Genomic DNA, 25,414 nt, shown 5'->3' with positions numbered 1-25,414 from the left:
AGCTGCTAACGGCACACGACAAGTCGGTGTCAGTTAGCAGAAACCATCCGACAAACAGCTGTTTTACCAATACCAACCTATATAAAAAAAGCAGTACTTTATATTTACCTTGCGTTGAAATGTCACAAAATTTCTCCTGAATATTAGGGAATATAATGAATATTAATGAATATAATGCAATTTGGTACTAGAGATGGACTCCAGCAGAGTTTTTAAAACTAACTATTATGTATGTAGAACAAAATACAAATTTCATTTATTCATCAAAAATTAATATTAAAGGCTTAATATACTACTACTCCAAATAAAAAAAACCTTTATAACAAATTATATAGATAGTTTTTCGTTATCTACATATGAAAATAATAACCATTCAGATACGTTGAAAACAATACTTTCAATGTTTACTTTTGAATATAAAATACCCAACGCCTCGTAATCAAAACTAGAGAGTTTGATCTTATTTATTAGATATATACCAGATACTATCTTGAGGGAGTTTTCGATCGTCGTTACCATGTGGTCTGCCACAGTTCGCAGTGATGGTCAGAGGCAATCTTGATCCTAAAATTTTAATTTGGTATAATACCTAGTACTACATCGAAGGATGTTTGACACACTGTAAGAACTAGGAGGTATATAAACTGATTTGGTATTGCCAAACAATTTATAAGTAAAGATCTTAGAATTTTAATTTCAAAGCTACATATAAAATTTTTCTTGTATTTGAGGTAATTCTCTTCGTATTTGGAAGGCCATTCTTCCCATATTCAAACGAGGTAAAATCAGTGACTGATAAATTTCCACTGATAAATTCATGCTTTTAAAATATTTTCATAGAATTCGCTTAAAAAACATTATTTGAAATCGGAGTTTTAGTCGGTAAATTTGATGTGTGATCAGAGATTTTTAAAACTTAAGATTAAAAAAAGAAGATAGAAGTAGACCATGTGAATCTTAGTATTTCATATTGCGTGGAAAGATACAGACAAAGGATGGAGATACTTGTGCATATTCCAACACAAGCAGTGTTTAAAAAATATTATAGTTAACAAATTTCACCAACAAGCTTGGCATTGTCTTGTAACCATGCTAACTAGAGTAAATATTAATTTTGGTTTGAAGAAACATTGGAATACGATTTATTGCGCACCTAACCTCCACACTAATCCTGCTATAATAACAATTAAAGAGTCTTCTAATTTGATCACGAGGGTAGGGAAGGAATGTAATTTGGTACTAGAAATGGACTCCAGCAGAGTTCTTAAAACTAAAAGACTATATCAGCTATAATTCTGACTCTACTATTCAATCGGTTGTTATTATTGATTAGTATGCCGTTCATTATTGATAAGAGAAAAAATATTTAACAAATCGTCATTTTGCGATTGATACCTAAACTGTACTGGCCGTCTTAAACGCCACCGCCGCGCCGTGCAGTTGTAATATATACTGATTTGAAAGAGCTCTTACCCAGTATTTAGGGGTTTATACGTATATGATAGTAATGTGACTGTCAGGAGTCAGTTGTTTATACCACTAATCATTGTAGACTTAATTTGAAAATGCGGTAAAGAGTTTCTTACCTTTATTTGTTATTTATTGTCCAAAAATAAACTTAACCCTGGTAACTATAAGAAATTCTAAATGTTTCTGTTGATTCTGTAGACTAGAGTTCTAAAGGTCTTAACACATACTAAATCGTTGTAAATTCTTTGCACGTCGACCTAGGATTTAATAGATGAGATGTATCGATTTAACTGCATTATATAATTTTTATATACAGCAATTCATTACTGAATTTAAATAATATTATTCCTGCTGTTAATTATAAAACTATATGAAAAAGCAGGTTTTTATATTCTAGCTTGTGATTTTTGTGGGGACATCTCTATCTGAATATTCATCCCAACGGCGAACGATTTCCCAAAACCACTTCTATTCAGAACATATTATACAATGTAGAAGTACGTACACCACGCCATGTGTCGTAACAGGCTTCACTAAGATAGCATGCACAATTTTAAATCTATAGAAAATTTCATTCTCGAGATGTCCAGCGGACAGATAGATAATCATACAAAAGATTTGACACGAAAATGTCGCATCACAGAACTTATTTTTGTATAAATGAAGTGTCATTTTAAATTTAACATCTGCATATGGAATCTTTCTCTGCATATCTTGGCACATGATACATTCAGATTTTTTTCATTAAATTAGGTTCCATATCTGTATTTAAATAATAAAAGTCTACACATCAAGTGACTATAGAATTATGTGTTGGGATGATTAGGCTACATGTTTTAATATGCCGCAATATGTTTGAATTTCTTATGGGTATATTGAGTTTGTTTACAAATTTATTTAATCTGAGATTTTTTCATTGCTATTATGATCTATCTATATATATACAGGGTGGAAAAAAAGTATGGAAACGCTTTCACTTATTTTGTATGGCTACACTTATACAAATTAAATTTTGTACATCACCACTTGTATTAAGAACCTAGTTTTTGAGACCAGTGGGGACATTTTATCTTTTCAGGGGGACGGCCCGTGAGGAGTCGGACGAAAATCTTAAATGTAAGCATAGGCCGAGTTTGGTATCAAATTAAAGGTCTAGTAAAAGAGAAACTCATTACCGCAAACCGCACTTAAAAAAAGGTTGAACCCTATCCAGAGTACGGGCCGTTTGAATTTCATAAGTAACGTTTGATTAATTATTATTTTCTCCGCAATTTCACAGTCTCAAGTAAACTGTTCAGACTGAAAATGACACTTTATGGAACACAATTATCCAAAAGAATTAAATTAAAAATTATCTATGTATTACAAAAAATAACCATACCTTTTAAATGAGGTGCTCAAACTGCTCTCCGAACACTTGTTGGCAATGATGCTAATTTATTATAAAAACCTACTGCAGTCACATTTTGAAGCATCTCGGGTGTAATTCTTCTTGCTTCTTCTAATAAACGATTTGTCAGCTCCTCAATGTTGGCTGGTTTAGTTTTATATACACATTATCTTTTAAGAAGCCCCACAAAAAGAAATCTAGTGGATTAAGATCCGGTGACCTAGCCGGGCCACTCAACGGTACCCCCTGCGACCAATCCAACGGTTAGGAAACACTTCATCTAACAGATTGCGCACCCGCAAATAGTAAATGGGGCGGTGCTCCATCTTGCTGAAACCATACTGCATTAAAATTTGCCCCAAGAAGAGCACGCCACTGCTGGCAAAATGTTATTTGTCAACATATTGAAATAAATTTCGCCTGTTAGATTTCCATCTATCACAAACGGTCCTACAATGTTATTGTTTATTATTCCAGCCCACATGTTCACTTTATGAGGCCTTTGTGTGTGGCCTTCTATCATCCAGTGTGGATTAATGGTCGGCCCAGTAACGGCAATTATGCCTATTAACTTGTCCATTAACAAAGAATGTACTTCATCTGAAAACAATATCGAACTTAAAAAATTTTTGAATTTCGTCACACTTTCTCATCATTATTTCGCAAAATTCAGTCCTTCGATCAAAATCATCCTCTGCAAGTTCTTGGGTTAGGGTTACTTTAAAAGGGTGATACTTGTTTTTGTGTAAAACATTCAACACTGAGGTATGGCTCCATATCAAGATCTTCTGCAGCCACTCTGGCCGAGGTGCTGGGATTTTCAACAAATGTTTGGAGTACATCCAAAGATTTTTGTTCATTTGTTGCCGATTTAGGCCTGCCACTTCTTTCGCGATCTTCGACTGTTCTAGTTTCTTCAAATCTTTTTACTTTCTTAAACACTTTTGACTTACTAATTGGGGGTCTATTAAGAAAAGTGTCATTAAACAAATGCGCTGTTTCTTCATAGGGACGAACTAGATATCCATACCCACGGCATCATAAGCAGCGTGATCCTCTTAAACTCACTAAAGTGACATTGCTTTTAAAACTAGTAGAATAAAATGTAAACACACAAAAGTAAAAAAAAAATTATAACTATCGCAGTACCTTCTAGTGAAGACTTTCAACTTTATCTTACGTGGACGAAATTATAACGTAGACTAAAAACCAAGCTGATATTAAAAATACAAAAACTGTGGAGTTTTGCTGTGACAGTACTGTTTGTATTGCCTAAACCAGTTTATGTTTTGCCTGAGATAAAAGGGCTGGAGGGACTGGACCTTGACCTCATGTTGATAAGGAGTTATGGTGGTATTATTGAATACTCTCAGATTCTTGAAGACAAGACAGGAAAACCCCTATTTTACTGTTATCCAACAAATGTAGAGGTAAAAAAAAATAATTTTTTGTTGGAATTGTTTTTCAAATTTACATAACCGACATAAAACATACTACTAAAAGTAAATTAGTTTACTTCATAAGACTAAATTACTAAATTTCTTTGTCATAAAATTCATACGGCCCGTACTCTGGATAGGGTCAACCTTTTTAAGTGCCGTTTGCGGTAATGAGTTTCTCTTTACTAGACCTTTAATTTGATACCAAACTCGGCCTATGCTTACATTTAAGATTTTCGTCCGACTCCTCACGGGCCGTCCCCCTGAAAAGATAAAATATCCCCACTGATCTCAAAAACTAGGTTCTTAATACAAGTGGTGATGTACAAAATTTAATTTGTATAAGTGAAGCCATACAAAATTAGTGAAAGCGTTTCCATACTTTTTTTCCACCCTGTATAAAATTAATGCGAATGTTTGTTTGTATGTTCCGTTATAACTCTGGAACCAATGCACGAAACATCGTGAAATTTTGTACAGTGATTCTACACGTTCCTGGAAGTAACATAGGGATACTTTTAGAGATTTTAATAGTTTATTTCATTAATTTTTTAATTATAAATTGTTGTTGATGTTGGTGTGTTTTATATTGGATCCGACTGCGCTACGACACGTAATACAAAGCGAACTGATACTTAACAGCTGATAATACTTTCAGCTGAAGTTCATCAAAGAGGCAGAAACATTTGTTTACATTTAAAATTTAAAACATTTTTATTGTAAAGTGCTTGATCAGTAGTGTTTTTAAATTCAGATTGCATCAATGATCAATAAACTATTTAATTCAAAGAAATTACTATTAAACGCTATTATGAAAACAACCTCATTATACAAATCAGTGAATGTTTGCACATAAGATAATCGAATTTGGTTACATCGAAGGTAAATGAAAAGAGCCGAAAGAAGACACTTTATGATCGAAACTTGGTTTCTTTGATACATTTTCTTGAAGGCACACTCCTAAAATAATACTGGAAATATCTTAGACAGAAAATTAATTTTAACAGACCGAATGTGATTCTTTATAACCTAATTAGTTTACCGAGATTCATCCGTATACAGTAACTGTTCTGAATAACTTATCAACACCTAGCAAAAACCACGAAAGATAGAGGCAGGAATATGATACATACCTTCATAATGCGCCCAAGAGGCTCACGAAGGAACGACTGTCAATTATCTCAGCAATGTTTAGAATGTGATAGAAAAAGAATAAGTGAATATAGTGTACTGTTTTCAACGGGAAATTGCATGCGAAGCCGCGGGAAACTGCTAGTAACTTATAAGACCAATGTAAAAATATTCGATAACGCTCAGCCAAACCCATGTAGTGACTTGCACCATCATTGAACTCGATGTTACCTTTATAAAAATTAAACTTCGTGCAAAATTTCCAGCCTAAAGGTTAAGTTCATTCTCAAGATATCGTGTAGACAGACAAAAATAAAATGTTTCGTCCTCCCCCGTAGACTAGTGGTTATAGTCTTGGCTCTCCAGTCAAGAGATCACGGGTTCGAATCCCGGGGAGGTCCAAAAATGTAATAATAACAAAAACCAGTGCACTTCGAAGCCGGCATAGCTGACGCTGAGGCTTAAATGAGATTATAAAAAAGAAATGTTTTCAGCGACAGGCTTCGTTAAAGTTCAGCCATTCACTATGAGCCAAATAAGCTGTACAAAATTGCTTTATTATGTACAAAAATGCTGAATGCCTAGAACACATAAAATGATTTAAAATACGTCCCCCCACCACCAATTCCCATGTTTAGAAAAAAATAATCTCATTTTGTATAAACGATAAATTAAATAAATATTGATTAAACATTAAATGGAATATAATTGTCGTCAAGTAGTTAGATATGTATTAGTTTCTCCCTTGGGACAATCGTTCTTGCAAACCTGTAGACTGCCTCTTCATTTTCAAATGATCCCAAAATATCCTTTTCTGAGGATACGACCATTAAGTTGCTCAGCTATTTGTCTGACATACTCAATCTAGTTTTCATTAGTCTTACTTAGTATTGCAGTAGAGTTACAACTAGAGATAACAAATGTTTCGTAAAATACTTTTATGAACCAGAATACTTAAAAATTCAAAAGACTCCTGTAGAGGTTTACAATCTTTTTACACCCATTTTAACTAAATTCGGTTATTTAGGGAGTCCAGAAACTTACAATAAATGTACACTTTCAGCTTACATCGAGGTCAATAATTGATTTAGGTTAAAGTCTTTCTCTTAGGGCTATTCGTGATCATTGATTTAATATTAGTTGACCACATACCTACTGAACGTTACCAAAATCACGTCACTGCATTTATAGCTGAAGCTTGGGCTCAATTCTTTAAATTGTTACCCTTATCTCTGCAGTTCTTGACTGCCACAGTTTATTTTTTAACTTGTAGTCTTATTGCAAAGTTGCAATTTAATACTTTTTTTAAAATTACAAGCCGAAAGTACTATTTCTCCTTCTTCCCCCCTCAAAAAATAAATCATTCCAATGGCGCAGACTATGTCATAACCATACCTGGCTGGCTATTTAAATTAATTTTTTGTACCTGACAATTCCTCCTTAGTTTTGATTTTATGGATGAAGTACCAAAATGAAGTGAATGTAGGTATGTGACCAGCTGACTATATATGCATACTCGTAAAAATAACTCCTAGTGGAGAAGCACATATGGCTTCAGAATAAAAAAAAAAAATGGTATTAATTGAATTGGTTAATAGCAGTCAAGGTAGCGGACAAAGTTTTCAGTTCTTTTCCTGTCCCCTCTAAGGCATATGAGAAACTTGGATCTAGGCATTCTAAATTCAGCTTGTTTGATTTATCTTACTTATCCTTTGCAAGAGGTAACAAGCAATACTCAATGCTGAAAAAAAGTAAATTCATTCTTTCAGAGCCTAGGTTGACCCAAAATTGTGTTCCATAAGGATCAATTCTGAGTCCTGTTCTCTTTACTTGGTTTATGTAAACATGACCAAGAACGTCCCAATGGAAAATCTTTTGTTTGTCAAGAATACTACTCTTGTTACCAGGAACTGGGAGCCATCAAATTAGACTCGAGGCACACGCTTAAAAAAATTACAATAAAGTTGGCTGGTCTCGTCTTTTGTAGTAATAATCATATCTCACCTCTTTTAGTACCCTATAAATAGAAAGCATCATCCTCCTCCACAATACTAGACTCTGTGTCCTAACTACAGAAAATGTACGGTACTGGACTCAATGTATCCTTCTTAAGTCCTGGACATATTGCCCTGACTTTCCATTCGACTGATTAAAGAAGCTCTAGGAGAACAATTTGGGGATGACAAAGGTGAGTAGGAATTTGTAAATTGGTGTGACCCAACCAGCTGCATTCTATCATGTTGTGACAAAAAATTTCCTTCTTCTTGGAGATAAGTATTCATAAAGCAGGAATCTATGTGAACCAATAAATTGTAATTGTTTTTTTTTTAATTTTAATTTAAGTAAAACATTGTTTTATTTGATTCTCCCTCATGTTAATTAATAATCATGAAATTTCGTGTCAGATGAGGTGAATATGAGTGCAAGTAGCATAGAAACAAATCTCCTATAGTAACTCAAAGTCTTCCTAGATCTAACTTGTGTTAAGATGTTCCTCACCCTCCCCCCACCTCTTCATTCTTGATTAGATCATGGGACCATGCTGCAGTAGATCTGAAAATACCAGTAATCTCTCTGCAAATGCCTATATCAGCTAAAAACTCGAACAGCACCAAACTAATTCCTATAGGTCAGCTTACTACATTGAGTTAACTTTTTGAATAGGTTACTTACTATTCATTCTGTAAGTATGATTTCAATAAGGATCATCAAATGTCATAAAACAGTTTAGATAAAGAAATTTTATATCACATGTTTCTTTACAGATAATGGACAATAATACAAAACTATTCAAATATACAACAAGATAATAAATCAGGTACAATAGACAGAAGTTAAAATCACGAAACTACTTTGAATGTAAAATACAGGCGTCTTTAAAATTGGAAGCATTAAAGAGTGCAAAGTAATCATTATGTAAAAATTGTATAATAGTGTGGATTGGACAGAGAAAAAGAGATTGAGACAAGCCTTTAGTATTAATGACAGAAATATTAAGCATGTGTTTGCAGAACTGCACTCTATTGGTCATATCTTTTCCATTGAAGAGAAGCCTGAAGTAGTAGTCACTACTGATAGAGTCAAGTGCTGCTGTAGCTTTGTTCACACTTCTGTACACCTGAAACAAAATTTTTACAAAGGATTACAAAAATAAATTAAGGAAACTCATAATTAACCTCTCAAACTGGTTTGACATACTATGGACCCTCACTCATCCAAGATTCTGTGGTTTGATGTCCATTTAACATGTGTAAACAGCACATTATGTTCTATTTTCTAAAAAAGCAGTGAAACTTTTTTATATTATCCAAAATATATTTTTTTATGTTAGTGAAATGGATTTTTATTTAAAAACGTTTAAGATTCTCATATGTTATTTAAAAGCTATGATAAACTGTAAAAATGACAACTAGATACACAGGAATCGATTGCTGGATAGACGTTTTTTTATTGCCTGGCGGTAATACATAATTTTAGACATACAGGAATAATTATACAACATAATTATTGACATTGATTTATTGTGAGTTTCATAACAAGTACTTTGGTGAATAATAACACAAAAATCTAACAAAAATAAGCTGAGATATTGAGGCTTTACTAAACCTTTGTTTTTGGTTATTTACAAGCTTTTATAGCCTAAATATTATCTATTTTCAGGAAATAAAGACTTTTGTTATTGTTTTATGGAGTAAAATTTGATATTCAAAACCACAAACAGTATAAAGTGGTTGTATCTATTAACACATATATAATAGTTTTCAAAACTTCATCAAAATACATAATAGTTACACTATACAGACCATGTTATACTGGTACCAAAATTTAGAACATACCATGTGCCACAAAATTAAAGTATGTTTATCATTATTGTCTAAAGTTAACTAAAACAATCACAACACCTCATAAAAGCTTACATTACACAAGCCTTCTCATTCCTCAATTTCACATATATTTCTTCTTATATGAATTTACCGGTACAATGTTATCTATTAAGTAATATAAGTATAAAACACGGTCACTGATAATAAAACAATAATTTATTTCATCAAATAATTATCTTTTCAGTTGGAACAAAACAACACCATAACACGACAAAACCAAACAAGACGGCAAGCGATCTTTAAACTTTCATTTATTATTTTGTAGATATAACATTGTTGTATATTTATAGCAAAACAAAATATGCAACAAAAATCAAACACTTTCTCTGATTGCAGTTACATATAAATCACAATGATAATGTTGTCTGCACTACAATAGAATGTCAAAACGGGCATGCACATGATCAATATTATTTAGGCTGTCGCCATTTGGGAAGTTAACTTTTGTAAACATAGAGTTTAATAATTTTATGTGAGAGAATTGATGGTTAGTTTCGTTAATACTGTGTGACACGCGAAACAGGAATTAAATTATTGTCTAATACTGTGTAGAATATGTAGTTGACAGAAGGTGTATCACTAAGAAATCTGTCTTCTTAAAGCAATGTTACAGTTTCAGTTAACCTTGAACACTTAAAGCAATGTTACTTTTTCAGTTTACCTTGAAAACTTGGAGTCAATAAACAGACATTAAATTCTTGTTTAGTAAAGTTTCTTGGTCCGTGCGTTTTATATTGTAACTTTTGTTAGTGGACTTTTATAATGTTTAATTTGTTCTCATGTCTTTGTGTTAGGTAAGGTAACATAGATTAAGAGGAGAAGAAACTCGTTTAAGAAATTTAATTTTAGAATTAGAGAACAAAAGTGTACAAAAAGATTCTGACGTTTAAGAGATGTTTTAATAAGTGAGGGAATCCTCACTTGCACATGTTGACACGATTATGATCACAACTGAGAGTAACAAACATTTTACTTATTTTAATGATTACTTCAAATATATTGATGCATAAACTGTAGTGTAATAGAAAGTAGACATTTTACTATTCAACAAACCACACACTAGCACACTAACAAAAAACTGAAAGTGAGTGAATTCTTGCTGTATTTGTCATTATGTGACCTAATGCGTGTCACACAGTGTTAATAAGCACACTGAATATTATAATGGAAGTATTCATGCTCATTTATTTCCTTTTATCTGTTGGGTGACAGAAAATATTGGCATATTTAAATTGAATTGCAACAATATTCTAAGTCAAAGTCAAATTACCTCTATAATGAATCTAGAAGCATAGTGTGATAAATATGTAGAATCCGCTGCGATACCTAAAGCTGTAGCCAAGTAGAGTATTGTTTTGTCATGTCCAGAGTATAAAACCATTTTAGGTTTCTTTTCTGAAATTATTCTGACAAGGTACGAGACAATGTTCCTTATCATGCCGTATGCCCGTAGGACACAAGCCCGCCTCAGAGTGGGACTCCTGGAGTACTGACGAGCCTCCCACTCTATGTAGGACAGAAGCCCGGACACTTGGTCCGTATGTACACACAGAGTGGGCAAAGACTTGTCAGCGGAACAAGGCAGCCGGGCTCCGTGACAAACGTAAGTCAACAGTGCATCCCTCAATGAATGTGGATCACTCGCTAGGTTCTTCTCATAAACGTCATACACTATTAACGATGCGGAGTTGACTAATTTCAATACTGCAGGATGCAAATTCAGATGCTTGGATTTTTCGTTATTAAACTTTCTCAGATACATATCACTAGTCGGACACGCACAATCCTCAAAACAGAACTGTAAACTCGGACTTTCCCTCAGGACGACATTGTGTAACAGTTCTGGTGTCAGGAAACCATATAAAAAGGCCAAAGCACTTTGCAGTGTCCGCCGGTACTTGGTGCTGTACACCACAAAGTCCTCAGGAGTAGAAGTGTTGAAGAGAAGCCTATCGGCATACACTGCCCGGAGAGCCTGCCCGATGGCCAGCAGCTGGGAGACCCCGACGTGTGTCAGCTGGCCTAAGCTACAGGAACGGTGCGGTAGCAGAGGGAAGCCGTGGAAGGGTCCTAGCAACTGAGCCAGCTGAGGAGTTCCTGTCAGGTTGTCCATGTACGCTTCATACGCATTGAACTGAGGGTGAATATTGGCAGCACAGTTGATGGTGGAAATATCTCTCACGTGTGTCAACGGTCCTCGGTCTCCATGACGCAACAGTATCAACAGCCCTTCCAGTTGAAATGAATCTTTCACTTGACCTGAAAAAACATTAATGTTCAACATTTAGTTTTACTTCTATTAATACTTTTGAGTTTTACTTAACAATTTTAATAAAAACATTTTCTCAACAGTCGAAATAGATCAAGTTTATAATAGTGTCCAATGATAATTTGTGATTTTGGATTGGTCTATTTCATCCAAATTATTCTATTAAACAAAATTTGATTATTAAATAGTTTAAAGCCTCAAGTTAGCGCCTCGAGAGAGGTGCGCCTTGAATTTTCCGGTATGCAAAGGGACCAGGGGTCGTCTCGTGTCTCTCCTACCATACTCTCATATCAAACAGTATAGATACTCAAGTTTGAACATTAAACACAAACTAACTAATATACCTACAATAAAGGGAGTTACTTTAAAATTTAGCTTGTTTATTTCTGAATTTTTGCATAAAAAGAAAATAATTTACAAACCGTAACATCCTCTTTTTATTTAGATAACAACGAAAAAATTACTGGTTTTTGGTGCTGTTCAACCAAACTGCAACTTTGAAAATTCTTAACTTGAAAACTCGTAGGTCCAATTAGACCAAACGTTTATAAAAGATAGTTACAAGTTTAGTGTTTTTGAGTATGCATTTTTAGAACTTTTGAATTATTGAGATAATATTTGTTATTAAATTACCATCTTAACTTTTATTCTTGACCTCGTGGTTTAAAAAATATTGGCATAGGTTACGTTAAGGAGATCTTAAACTCATTATTGTGGGTGTGTAATTTTGTAAACCACTATTCAAAACTTTAATTTTTAACACCGGTTTCATTGAACAGATTTTGTTAATTTATTGCAACTGTCACCTCCTAGCAAACCACTAGAATGTATATCGCCTCCAGGATTACAAGAAGAACTTATAATTACTGTTGTTTTAATATATTTGGCCATTTCTCATGAAGGTTTTGAACCAGCAATGGAAGGTTCAAAAATTAATCACATGCTAAGAATCAGTTTTAAAATATTTACATCATTTACTATATTTACATTTGATCTGTTTGTGCTGCAATGCTTTGCATTTTATCAGACATAACCGACAGTCTCAGTTTTGATGAAGCAATAGTTCTAATTCTGCACATAGGAAAACTAGAAGAAAACCACTACTTAAGTAATCTAAAGGTAATTTTTTACTCCATAGATAGAAATTTTAAATCCAACAGTTATTTTTTATTTTTCAATGTTGTTTTACTGTTTTGTCATTATTGTTATTCTTGTCTATAATGTTGTGGAAACAAATAGGCCTCATTTCTAAAACAATCATGATTTTAATTAATTTCCATATTTAATTATGCAAACTTTAGAACTAACAGTGGATGACAAGAAATATCATAGTTTGTAGAAAACCACAAAGTAAACAAATACGTCTGATGTATGTTAGGTCCTTTATATGTGAGATGTAAATTAATGTATGTGTTACTGTACAGGACCGGCTGGTGGATGATAGAGGGAGGCGAGTAAGAATGTGGTGGCGGTGAACAACTGATGGCAAAGGGGCGCAAAATTACTAAATACGGGCATGACTACAAAATTGAACATTAATCTACTGTGACCTGCTCTAAAGGCTAGGATGATTTCTGCCGTAGGGTGAACACGATGACTCCCACACTGACCCAAAGTCTGGCGTATAAGATTATAAGCACATTTTACATATTTTTTGTACAGTTGAAATATTTGTCTATAACTCAATTAAAAAACCATATTCAAAGGAAGTGGGTATTTCAAGTTTATTGAAGTAGAATTACTTTAAAAATAATTTATGAATGATTATAAATAACATCAATATTTAACAAAGATTAGCAATAGTGTTAACTGTCAATTTTGGATTAAAGATGATGGCAAGTGAAAATTACCTTCAAGATTAACTGCCCCAGGATGTTATATTACATGACAAACATAGTAAAATAATTCCATGGTTTATGGAGCTCACACATATTTTCTGAACCACGCATTAAAAGTATTGATGACCAACTTTAAGTTAATAATTTAAAAGTAACAAATTAAAAATTCGACACTTTTTACAAAGGCGTACTTACTTAACTTTCAATCTCTAAATTATAAATATAGGAAAATAAAAACAACCTAAGCCATAGAATTTATAAAAATGTTACACAATTTAGTTTCAGAAATTACACAGTAAAGTATTCAGGGATTAATAAAACGAGCTGTATACAGTTTTTCTTTCATTTGGATAAAACATAGATTTAACATATAACGGAATAAGACCTGTCATACCTTCACTGATTGTTCTGATGTCCTGAGGAAGATTACACATCCGAAGAACCCTCTGTGTCTTAATGTCAACATGAACACTGTTCGGAAAGCTTCTGGTCGTCTGATCACTTTTACTATTCTTTAATACTGTCAACGTTACATCTTTTGTTTCCATATATTTGTACATCACTATAATACAAAACAATTATCACTAAAAAAACAACAAGCCACACTAAATGCTATCTTTATCACTGTTTAAAGTTAATGTGAAATATTAGTATTTATATTACTTTCATTTGTTTGAAGATTCATTATTTCATATACGGTTACTTCATAACCATCCCACGTGTTTGACTTTTCACTTATTATGTTCTTTCACATTCACAATATACGAGAAATTATTTTGAAGGTTTGTGAAGTTTAATGAAGGATTTAAGTTATTGTGGGAGAACTTCAATCTAAAAAGTAGATCTTGTAAAAACGTCTATCTACACATGTAAATACACACCCTTACACGTTTATCTGGTTGCTTGTGTGTAAGCGTAACCAGACCAGCAACTAAACGAACACACTAATTTTTACCAAATTTGGCATCCAGGTTTATTTAGTAAACATCTAAATAAATTTGTTTTTTAAATTTGTTAAAGCAAATACCATGTTAAAAAATTAAACTGTCGTACATTGAAAAAATCTAAATAAATGTTAAAAATTTAGAGTGCATTACATACTTAGCAATATGAGGCACATTGTAATTCCTTAAACAATTCTTGTTTAAGAGTTTATACACAACTCTAATTTTAATAATACTGCAAACTAACTCTTCATACCAATCAGTCATCTAAAGCCATAAATTTTTAGCCATTTCTGAGTCTTAAGAAAAGACAACCCTATGGATGTCCAGGAGCAGCATATCACCAATCACAAATTTCGATATATCGGAGTGCTAGATTAGATCGATAGGTCTAGCTTACTGCAGGAAATGACTGTTTAGAGTTGGTGGGGCTTCCTAAGTGTTAAAGGCAGTTGCTAGCCTGGACATAAGGGAGTGCTAACTCTGCCTGTTTTCACTGGAGAGGCAGATACAGAGCTGGCATCCCCTTCTTCCATTGTGACACGACGGAGATATAGTGCTTGCTCGCTATTCCGTCTCATGGATCTCGACAGGAGGCGGCCCCTACTCCCAACCATACCCATCCTGAATATCCTGCCACTGCAGAAGCATGCACAAAGATCCTTAAGGACCTATGTCCAGTAAGAGGTTTCTCAGCTTCTTGTTCTAAAAGAGTAAATGAAATAAAAATAGTTATATAGTTCCATTTTGTATACCTTTCCATAATATATTCATAATGTTTGTGATAATCAGCTGCTCTTCCCTCTTCATTTGCCATCTAGTACACACAAATATCAAGTACTCAAGCAATACCTCACTGTAGCAATACCGAAATTCTATTGTGGAAAACATCTACGGTAAAAATCTCTCCACTACCGACTACTAAATCTGTACTGCAGTTATGCTAGTAAATCCAGTGTTTTCAATGTTAATGAAAGCTGGTATTTAAAAATAGTGTTGGTATAGCTGATGTACCAATAATACTTTTTAAGTGGCAAAACTTAATTTAGTAGGCTCTTGTATGAATAGCCAAAATCAAGGAACGTTTTATGAAGATACTTAAGAAATTAACGGACATTTGTGTGAAGAATAACTGTTTTTGTGTGTACTTATGTACAAATATATATATAATTAATACACATAAAATAACTTTCTCTTCTGTCAGCAATATTAAAATGCCATAAGATGACATGTACGTTGGCACCAAGCTCTGTGTTTTCTAATTAGTACTTTATTACTTGTCAGTAATAAAAAAGTATAGTTATTAAAATTACCACAAATTACAGTTTATATAGGCTATTTCAAACCTTAATACCACATTATTACAGTACTTTTTTAACCAAGTGTCAGTTTTCAATGGTGATGTCACCCAATATTGTGCGTCAGATATAGCATGAACGGTGGCCTCGAGATGAGCAGAAAGCAAGGTTAGTAGAATAAAATGGTGGCAGAATTGAATGACAGTCTGTTGCCATGCTGTGACTAAAAACATTAGCCTGTTCAAATCCACATGCAGTAATACCCTTTATGTATTCATTAATTTTGTTCTTTTGTGCTCATAACATTTGTATGTAAAAAGTTGCTATGGAAGGTAATGTAAAAAGAAAAATAGGAGGTAGAAAGATTATACACATGAAGTAAATGCAAATGTTTACCACTTTATGAGAAGAGAAGCGGAAACTAACATACTTACAAATTAGAAAAAAGGTTCAACAGCGTTGATCAAGCAACTGGAGTTTTGGAAGCACGCTAAGAACTTTAAAGGAGGAAAAACTCCAGTGGCCAATTCTTTTAGTATGCCAGAATAAGAAAACGTAGACATATAAAAAGTGATCTGGACAATTTTGATTTTAATGTAGTTTGGGGAATAATAAATTATTTTTATTGATAACATGGAGAACAGTCTACATTAAAATCCTTATTGAATGTGACAAGAGAGAAAATTGATTTCAAGGGGAATAAGTGGACAGTGACAAAAATAGTACGGAAGTTAGGATTTTGCTGGAAGACATCTATCAATAACAGAAATATTTTGACTGAATGATTCAATACTTGTGAATTGCATATAAATATTTAAAAAATTTAGCTGAATACAGAAATGGTAAAAGGCCGATAGTGTACAAATATGAAATATATGTTCTCTTTACATACACCAAACAAATACCATTTTGATAGTAGTACTGGACACCTTTAAGTTAAGGACAACTATCCACGCAGGTGGAGAAGATTGATAATGCTCTACTTATGTTCAAATCAGGAAAAAAATCAGGAGAGTACCACAATGACATGACCTACGACAATTATTAAAAATGGATGAACACTAAATTAATCCCAAATCTGAAAATTAATTCTATTTTTTTTTTTATAGATAACACCACTATCACAGCAAACAAGATGATCCTGCACCAATATCCAGAAGAAAAGCCTAAAAAAAGCCTAGATATTATGCTTGGTGCATATAATTATGCACCAGCATATTGATTGCATATGCAAAGCTATTATGCTTTCCAAGCATGATATTGCTTACTCAGCATAATGTACAAATCTGAGTTGTATGCTCTTATCAAAACCTACAAGTCCACCTAAAAAATGTACAAAATTGATCATAATTTGTCTAAAAGTGGACATGTTTCCATATTTTTGTCTGTAGAAATAAATGAAATAACTGTAACTGTTCGGCAAATAAGTAATTTACAGTATACTCTACGATTAGTATAATTTTTTGTTCATTTCTAATGAAAATTATATGTACATCTTAATTTCAATACATTTCAAATTCTACTAAACTAACTTTTGTTTCTGACACTATAGAATAAAGTTTCTCGCATCTACACTACAATATTTTTACAGTAACATTTTAGAGTTATAAGACTATATATTATATTCGCATAAACATAAATAACAAATTTTTAGCAAGTTTAACCTAACTACAGTACAAGTATAACCAATACACATAATCATGAAACGCAATACCAAAAAGCCACTGATTTTGACGATTCCCTCAAAGACAGTGCCACAACCGCGACAGCCAAGGTGTCCACCAGCGTTATGAGCCAGGGGCCAAAAACACTCAGCTGCGGCAGTAGCATATTATCCACTCCCCTAGTCCAGATTGTGTCCCCACACGCTCACCTTCTTCACCCCGTTTGTGCATTCCACCGGTCATGCTATACCTGAAGACAATACTGCTGCATTTATTTGCTGCACACAGAGATACTCCATAGCCACCATACATGTAGCCTGTTACTCATCCACCATGATAAACGTCAGCAACATCTTCATTTACCAAACTGCCACCAGACTCTCCAAATTCCTCATGTCATATTGTGATTAATAAATTGAGTCCACATATCAATCACCTTAACTCTCAGAAAGGTTACACACTGCTGAATGCCAAACTCACAACAGTGCATCAGGACAAACCTAAAATTGATCAAACATCCTTATCATTATTGCAAATAATTATACCACACAAACAAAACCACAAACTAAATAAAAAATAAATAAATTATACTAGCTACTTCTAAAACGCAATTGAAAAACCTATAACATAACAAAATTCTGTTTCTAATGTCCAGGTAAAACGTCACTGTGTGCTTTTGTAATAGTTCCTTAGTTGACTCTCACAATGTAGTAGCAATGTAACAGCACTACTGTAGATTTTTAGTAGTTCAAATAAAACACTACTAGAGGCCAACGTATATCATCCTACAGCTGCCAGGCGTAGGGTAGCTAAGCAGTTGTTTGACACATGATAACAAGGCTGTGGCAGTTAAGGGGTAGTAATTATCCCAAATTATCATTTGTAGAAAAAAAACTTATGGATTTCACAATTCTTCTTGGAACAAAATCAAATCCATACATTTGAGAAATGGGGCTCATATTAACATTTAAGTCTTTCACTTCTCAAAATGAGTCATTAATAATTAATAACTTGTCTAATGATTGTCAGCGTCAGTAATTACACATAAGAATTTCCGGTGAGATCCTGTCTGGTTATTATCTGTCCAGATGACAAACACTGTGTAAATAAAAACACATTATTAAAAGTAGTAGCTTATTCTATACATTTGTTCATTGTCTTGGTTTGGTTGAGCTGAGATACGCAGTAAGTTAGGGACCTTACAATTGGTAGATAAATTGACTGATTTGGGACCCATTGATTATGTATTATAAACCTCTAATCCGGCAAGGTAGTCTTTAGATCAGTCTGGTTAGATGTGGTGTGAGTCACGGTACTGGAAAAGTACACCTGGGTTTTTGATAGGGAAGTCTACTTGCAAGATGGCTGATATGGCTGGTGATGTGACACCATAGTCTAGGATCTACCATTTCCCATTTTCCTCAGCAAACGCCCTCATTGTTTATTAGTTGTCAATTGAATATCCCATTTGGTGATGTAAACACTTTTATATTTGACTCCTAATCGTCCATAAATCTAACTTCTACATCACATGTGTTGGGATCCAAGAAGACAGTCATTGCACATATAATTTGTATCACAATTTCACATAAAAATATTTTGACAAACATATAAATTATTTGGTGGCTTAAAATGAATACAATAACTGATCTGTGATAGTACTTAGATAATAATCTGTGAATGAATACTTACCTATCAATAAAAGAAAAAGCCATACGCTCAATAGCATGTAACAATAAAATGCCCGGTGTTGTGTTGTTAATTTTTTTATTAAATTTGTCAGCAACATTATTGCAAAACTTCCTGCAACACAAGATAAAAATTAACAATTTTTTAAATGTGATAAACATTATAAGGTTGTCTGCTTGCTGCATAACAGGAGAATCAACTCTTGCAACCGTTTTTTACTAAGCTAATACAGATTGGAATTGTACATATGATGTTATGTGTTCGCACATTGGGTGGCAGAGACCAGAGCGCAGCAAACATTTTGGCTGGACTTTAACAAGCAGTCTACACTCGTTATTCAGTCGTTTTATCAAATGTTTTATTTTTACCAAATGAAGAATTTGATATTACAGTTTATTTAATTTAACATACTATTTAAACTAATCAATTATAGCAATGTTTAATGTAAACAATAAACAACAAGAAATAACTAATTTTTAAAGAATTTGTAAGTGGTGATGAATATGAATAAATTGTTTGAGATAAACAATTTAAAGTTATTGGCGAACGGTTGAGTGAAGTTTGAGGAGTGAAATAATGGGAAACTGTTTAGCAGACCATCTTTGTTTTTGTACAGCAGGTTAGTGCGCCTGTCTGGGGAGAATCCATTCAACCATTTCACAAAAGCGGTTACTCACTGCTATCCGGGCAAGCTATAAATACTGCAACGTTCTCTGATATATAGGTAAAGAAAAAGTTATTTTTTATTAAAGTCTCCCAACTTTTCATGTTAGAAAAAGTTAAAAATTACTAAGAGTTTATGAAATACAAACATTATGGGACATTATATGTTTAAGGTAAACATTTTACACTTATAGACTACTGATGTCATGTTTGACTTGGTGACCTAACACATTATAATAAAAAGCTTACGTTTTCTTTGAAAAAATCTTATAATGTGCCTTTTCTACTAGAAAAAAGTACATCTATCATTTCAGCAACAAAAATATATTCTAACAGTACAAGGGATGAATGAGTAACTTGGGAGGATGATATATGACACTAAATCACACTGGAACCCTACAGAAAGACTAGGGTAAGTTGTTTGCATCCAGGATGTCTGTAACTCCTTCCTAGTCACTACAGAGTTAGCATATCTCAAAGAGTAGAAAAAGAAAGACCAGAGTCAATCCAGACAGAAATTCCTACAACACTGATGATGGACACAGTCCAAGAGTCATTAGGAGGGTGTCCAACACTTCATGTGGTGAAATAGCAAAATTTCAGTTGCATTGTAGAGCATTTTCCGAGGTGAAACAGTTGCTGGAGGATTCAGTAGTGAGAAGAAGAGGAATGGGAAACAAAGAGAAAAGAAGGAGAAGAAAGTCATTTAGGGCTGGTGATAACTATATAGTATTCATCTTAATCTACCTGTTATTGATTGTGATGTATTTCTAAAGTCCAGTACATGGTTCCAAGAAGAGTTTTTACTATGCTGCACCCTAAATTAATGGCAAGTTGAATAAATAGGTGTTAATAAACAACAATTAGCAGAGACAACAAACACACAAATAAAATGAGAGAAAAGATGGTAAACAAGATTATAGCATTTAACAATTCAACAAGATATCTCGATTTTTTTTTCCTGATAAGAACACTGTGACATGTCATGGAAAATGTCAGTCTCTTCACTGGCCATGTTCCTGAGTCACAATGTTGCTGAAGGACTGTCACATTCAAAGGGTCTTGAAAAATGCTGTTTTCCAAAGATATTGTACAAATATCTGCTGCAGTATAAGTGACCACCGCCACAATCGAATCATCGATATTTATGACTATCTGAACTACCAAAACCAAAATATTGAACTGGATTACGTTACAGGTATTTTAGATTACAGTGTAGTCTTTGTTCCGCTGTTTTTATATTTTAAAAAGTAATAACTTAAAATTAAATAAAAAACTATTTAGACTATGTGTATTTATTAAAGGTATCAAAGCGCTTTTAAAATTTAGTTACTTTTCACTGTTTTAAAAGATAAACTTGTCTGACAGCTTGTGACACAAATAATGCATGTTCATCACCATTGTACCAGCAGCCGTTACTCAAATACCACTTGAATCATTTTACTTTGTTTGACCTATTAGTTTAAAACAATATTTTTATTTAATATATTAGAAAAAGCTGGTCATAACTAATTGTAAATAATGTTTTTGTATCAATAGTTTAGTTACTTCTAATTGATAATTTGTTTCACTGATTTGATTGTCATTGTGGCTGCTTATTATACTGCAGCTATAACCCTGCCAAACATGAACTATTCTCAAGAATTGTCACTTCCTTTTGACAGTGTCAATATTTGAGCGGTAGGTAACATGACCAGACAGAGTGGGAATATTCCAAAACTTGTCTAACCAGAGAGCAGAAAATGGATTGTGGCTGCAGTATAATAAGCACCACAATCCAATCATCGATATTCATGACTTATCTAAAAAATACTGAAAACAAAATTTCAAACCAAATTACATAATCGGTATTTCAAATAACAATATGGTTCTGCTGGTTTTAAATCTTAAAATTTAATATATTAACGATAAATAAAAAACTATCTATACAGTGCAACCTCGTTAAGTCGGACCCCTTTATGTCGGATGTCTGGGTAATCCGGATCAGTTCAAACTGTTGAGCGTGGGAAGGATGTTTATCAATAGACTGTTCTTAGAACTCAATAATTATGTGTATTCCGACTTGTTCCGATAACAGAGATGATCAGTTACAAGCCATAAATAACAGCATCTCATTTGAGCGAGTGAATGGTTTATTTCTAACAGCAAGAAGAGACAACTCCGACTGAGCTTCTCATGTTAAAAAAAGATGTGAGACGCAACACAAATTAAGAAAATTCTTTCATAAATATTAAACTGTGTATAGTGTATTATACTTTATCGCGATGCGTATTTTAGGTATTTTCTCAATAAAAAAATATTGTACTGTTTGTACATGTTGTTCTTTATTTTTTCAACATTCTCCAGTTAACTCGGATTTTCATTATGTCGGATCGGCCGCGGTCCCGTATTGTCCGGTTTAACGAGGTCCCAGTGTATTTATAAAATGTTACAAACAAAACAGTGTAACATTTATTTACGTTTCAATATTTTCTAGGAAAAACGTGTCTGACTCCTTGTGACACAAAGAACAAACATACATTATCATTAAACTTGCTGCCATTAGTTAAATACCAAACACATGATTTTAATTCAAATTAAGTTAATTTGGAGCAATAATGTCAAACTGAATTACGTTTTAGGCTTTTAAAATTGTACTATAGTGAAGCTATACTTTTATATATAAAAGAAATGTATTTGTTTCATATTATATAAAATAATTAAACTTTATTTAAACTATGTTTGAGCAGCGTAGTACTTACAATTACTTTAGCCAATCTGAAATGGTATTTCTGCAGGTACTGATGTCGTCAAAACTACATTAATTAATAAAAAAGTCATAGTTTGTTTGATTCAAACTTAAGTAGTACAAGATTTTCAATATATTCATCATACCAAATTTAGAATATTAAAAAAGTTTTCTCAAGGGCGTTTTTTTGCAACATCGTGCTTGTTTTCTTACAGTGAAACGCTATTCGATTTTCACCTTTAATTCTAGTTTTCATCTCTTCACTACAAACTGGACACTTCTGATTTAAAAGAGTAAAGTCATTATCTTGTAACCATTCAAAACATTGTTCAATGTTTAAAAATACAGTTTGAGACAACAATTGCATGTTCATTGCCATCAATCTTGCCGACTGTCACTGGCCTACTCATTATGCAAATGGAATGAAAACAGCTGAAAATAATTAATTACAAATACCTACAGGTCAAATGTTGTATACGATAGTTTTGATATTTCTAATCAGTAATCATGATTTGATTGCGGTGTTTGCTGCTTATTATACTGCAGGCTGGATTATTGTTCTTAATGGCTATAAACAAGCTGCTGTCATACGGCACAAATTATCTTCAGTTGCTTTGAAACCACTGACATCAGTCTAACAGGCTGTCAACAAAGTACTAATGCACTTTGATTTTTATCACTGACATTACGTTAGGCCTAATGTATGTTGCTAAACTCTGTTGGTGACACAAAATTACTTGGCCACATTAATTGTAAATGAGGCTTTACCTATCAAGTGTGAAACACCGTTTTATGTTTAAATGTCAACCCAACAATATTCTAACTAAACAAATATGAAAAAGCTTATTTCTTGTATTCTTCAAATTAAAATCTAGTACACTTAGAACGAGGCCATAGAAAATGTTCTGGGTATAAGAAACAAAATGTCAAAGAGTAAATATAAAAATAAAATGAAAAGTATTATAGGCACTCACCAAATATTTTAAAATCAGTTACAAATTACTGATTCTCTGTATGTCATATTGACATTTATGAAACAAAAACGTGTCGTAAAACTGATCTATTATGAAGGAATTACTGTACATTTCAGTTGTAAATGTTAACGTTTACGTCACTAATGGATGAATATTTCTTAGCGAGATATCTTAACAAAATCGTTTTATCCCAGTTATTTACTTCACAGTCCAGTGTCAGTATCCACACATTTGACATTTTCACCATATCGTCTGTTTGTTTATATCTCGGGGCGATTTTTACTTTGCACACGTGAGAGATTTTTCACTATCAAAGAGTACTAAATCAATGTTCAGACCAGCTGTCGTTACTAGTATCACGTCCATTGAACGTAATATTATTGTATTATGGTTTATATGTCCATTACAAATTGGTCTAGACCAAGTCTCAATAGTATATATTCTGTACTCTCTGAAAGACAAATATCACAACTAACGCTGAGTTTAAAATTGAGGCTTTATAACTCTCAAAAGATAACACATATTTAGCACAACTTTAATTAAAACAAATAAACAATGTTTTGTATATACACTCAAAGATAATGCCAAGGTGTTTGAAATAACTACATCAATAAGACGACTGTTAAATGCTACAACAATATAATCACAAGCTGTTCTCATATGTTTTGTCCATTCAAGATAGCGTTCGCATACAGCAAGCATCCTCAGGCCGTTGCCAAGTGGAACAGATGCAACGTTACGAATCTTAATAAAAAAAGTTCAAGGTATTCGCTTTATACTGTTGTGCAGCCCTGTACTTTTTTCATACAAGTTTGGCCCAAAAGTTATAGAGTGATGCACAGAGATCTGTGGCCTTAGATCCAACCTGTCACGTGACGAGCACATCATCATCTGCTCGAGTGCTAATAGATGACTGGGCATTTCTTCCGTCTATGCAGGGTCCCTTTCTCAAGAGATACCCTTCTTATTGTAAGTTAAGAGTGATTATAAGTACGCTAGGCGAATAGTTGGAAGCATTAACATATGTTTTATACACCAGTAAATAATTACAGCCGGAGCGTTACAGTATGTTCTACTGCTCACTGATTCGCCAAAAACCTTAATACTGCTCCACCATCTTGTACCTTTCACACATTGAAAGACTGCAATCAGTGAATCGCAGATTCCTTTATAGTAAATTAATTGGACTAAATTCAGCTCATATAACTGCAAATGGGCTATAGTTCCTAGACTCTCCAATTTCTGAAACTGAGGTCCAGCTCGGCCTTTATCCTTTCCACTTGCGTCTTAAGATTACGGACATTTGCTTTCTCTACAAGATACTTATCAGCGAGGTGAACTGTCTATCTCTCATAAAATTCAAAATCCCACTCAAAAAAGATCCCAAACGCCTTCGTGAAACGGTATCACTAAACGAGCTACCTACAACATACTCAGACTTATGAAGTTGATTAATGCTTTTATCCCCTAATGTCAACTTCTTCCGGAATCACATGGATGGGCCATGCAATATATGATTCCATAGAGTTTGTGTCGGAGTTCTTAATTCCGAGTATACGGAGCTTACCAGCAAGCTTGCAAATAAATGGGTTTGTAAGACTGTTGTCTTAAATCAACTCCAAATTTGTCAGAAATTTTGACGTCACAAACTACACCAAAATAATCAAAACATACATTAAATCTTTCCAAGCAAAACTTGGTTTCATAGAATCTAGACTTGATTATTTTAAAAAGAGAATTTCATGTCTTTAAAACGTGAGAATGTGACTATAAGCACAGTCTGGATCATCTAATAGAGGAAATAAATTACAGAAATCAGAGGAAGAAAAATGTCATAGTTTACAAACTCCTGAATCCAATAGCAACCAATCTTATTTGTTGAAAGAACGTAATAGGCTGCAACTAGTCAAAACTATTTTGCAATGCCGTACAGCAACTTGATGTGTCCACAGTAAACATTTTCAGATTGGGTGCAAAACGATCTAATAAGTTTTGACCTCTGAAATTATAATCTTTACATCTGAGCACGACAT

At 33.4% G+C, this 25,414-nt stretch overlaps 1 protein-coding gene across 3 annotated transcripts; it reads right to left on the bottom strand.

Moving 5' to 3' along the window:
• Positions 1-8,156: 8,156 nt before the first annotated feature.
• LOC124362169 (2-phosphoxylose phosphatase 1) lies at positions 8,157-23,690 on the bottom strand. Of its 3 annotated transcripts, XM_046816419.1 has the most exons (5): positions 23,382-23,690; positions 19,020-19,130; positions 13,816-13,983; positions 10,585-11,573; positions 8,157-8,548 (listed from the first exon to the last, which is right to left on the bottom strand). In XM_046816419.1, exons 2-5 carry the CDS (start codon positions 19,114-19,116, stop codon positions 8,279-8,281), a joined length of 1,524 nt encoding a protein of 507 aa, XP_046672375.1. In that variant the 5' UTR covers positions 19,117-19,130; positions 23,382-23,690; the 3' UTR covers positions 8,157-8,278. The 3 variants fall into 3 exon arrangements, with proteins under 3 accessions (XP_046672375.1, XP_046672374.1, XP_046672376.1); XM_046816418.1 differs by lacking the exons at positions 19,020-19,130; positions 23,382-23,690 and adding an exon at positions 17,537-17,818; XM_046816420.1 differs by lacking the exons at positions 19,020-19,130; positions 23,382-23,690 and adding an exon at positions 17,378-17,520.
• Between the last annotated feature and the right edge of the window lie 1,724 nt (positions 23,691-25,414).

Source organism: Homalodisca vitripennis, chromosome 5 (genome assembly GCF_021130785.1).
Source record: "Homalodisca vitripennis isolate AUS2020 chromosome 5, UT_GWSS_2.1, whole genome shotgun sequence".
In the NCBI taxonomy this organism is placed as follows: domain Eukaryota; kingdom Metazoa; phylum Arthropoda; class Insecta; order Hemiptera; family Cicadellidae; genus Homalodisca; species Homalodisca vitripennis.
The sequence above is the reverse complement of the archived record's forward strand: the minus strand, read 5'-3'. Positions and strand labels throughout refer to the sequence as shown.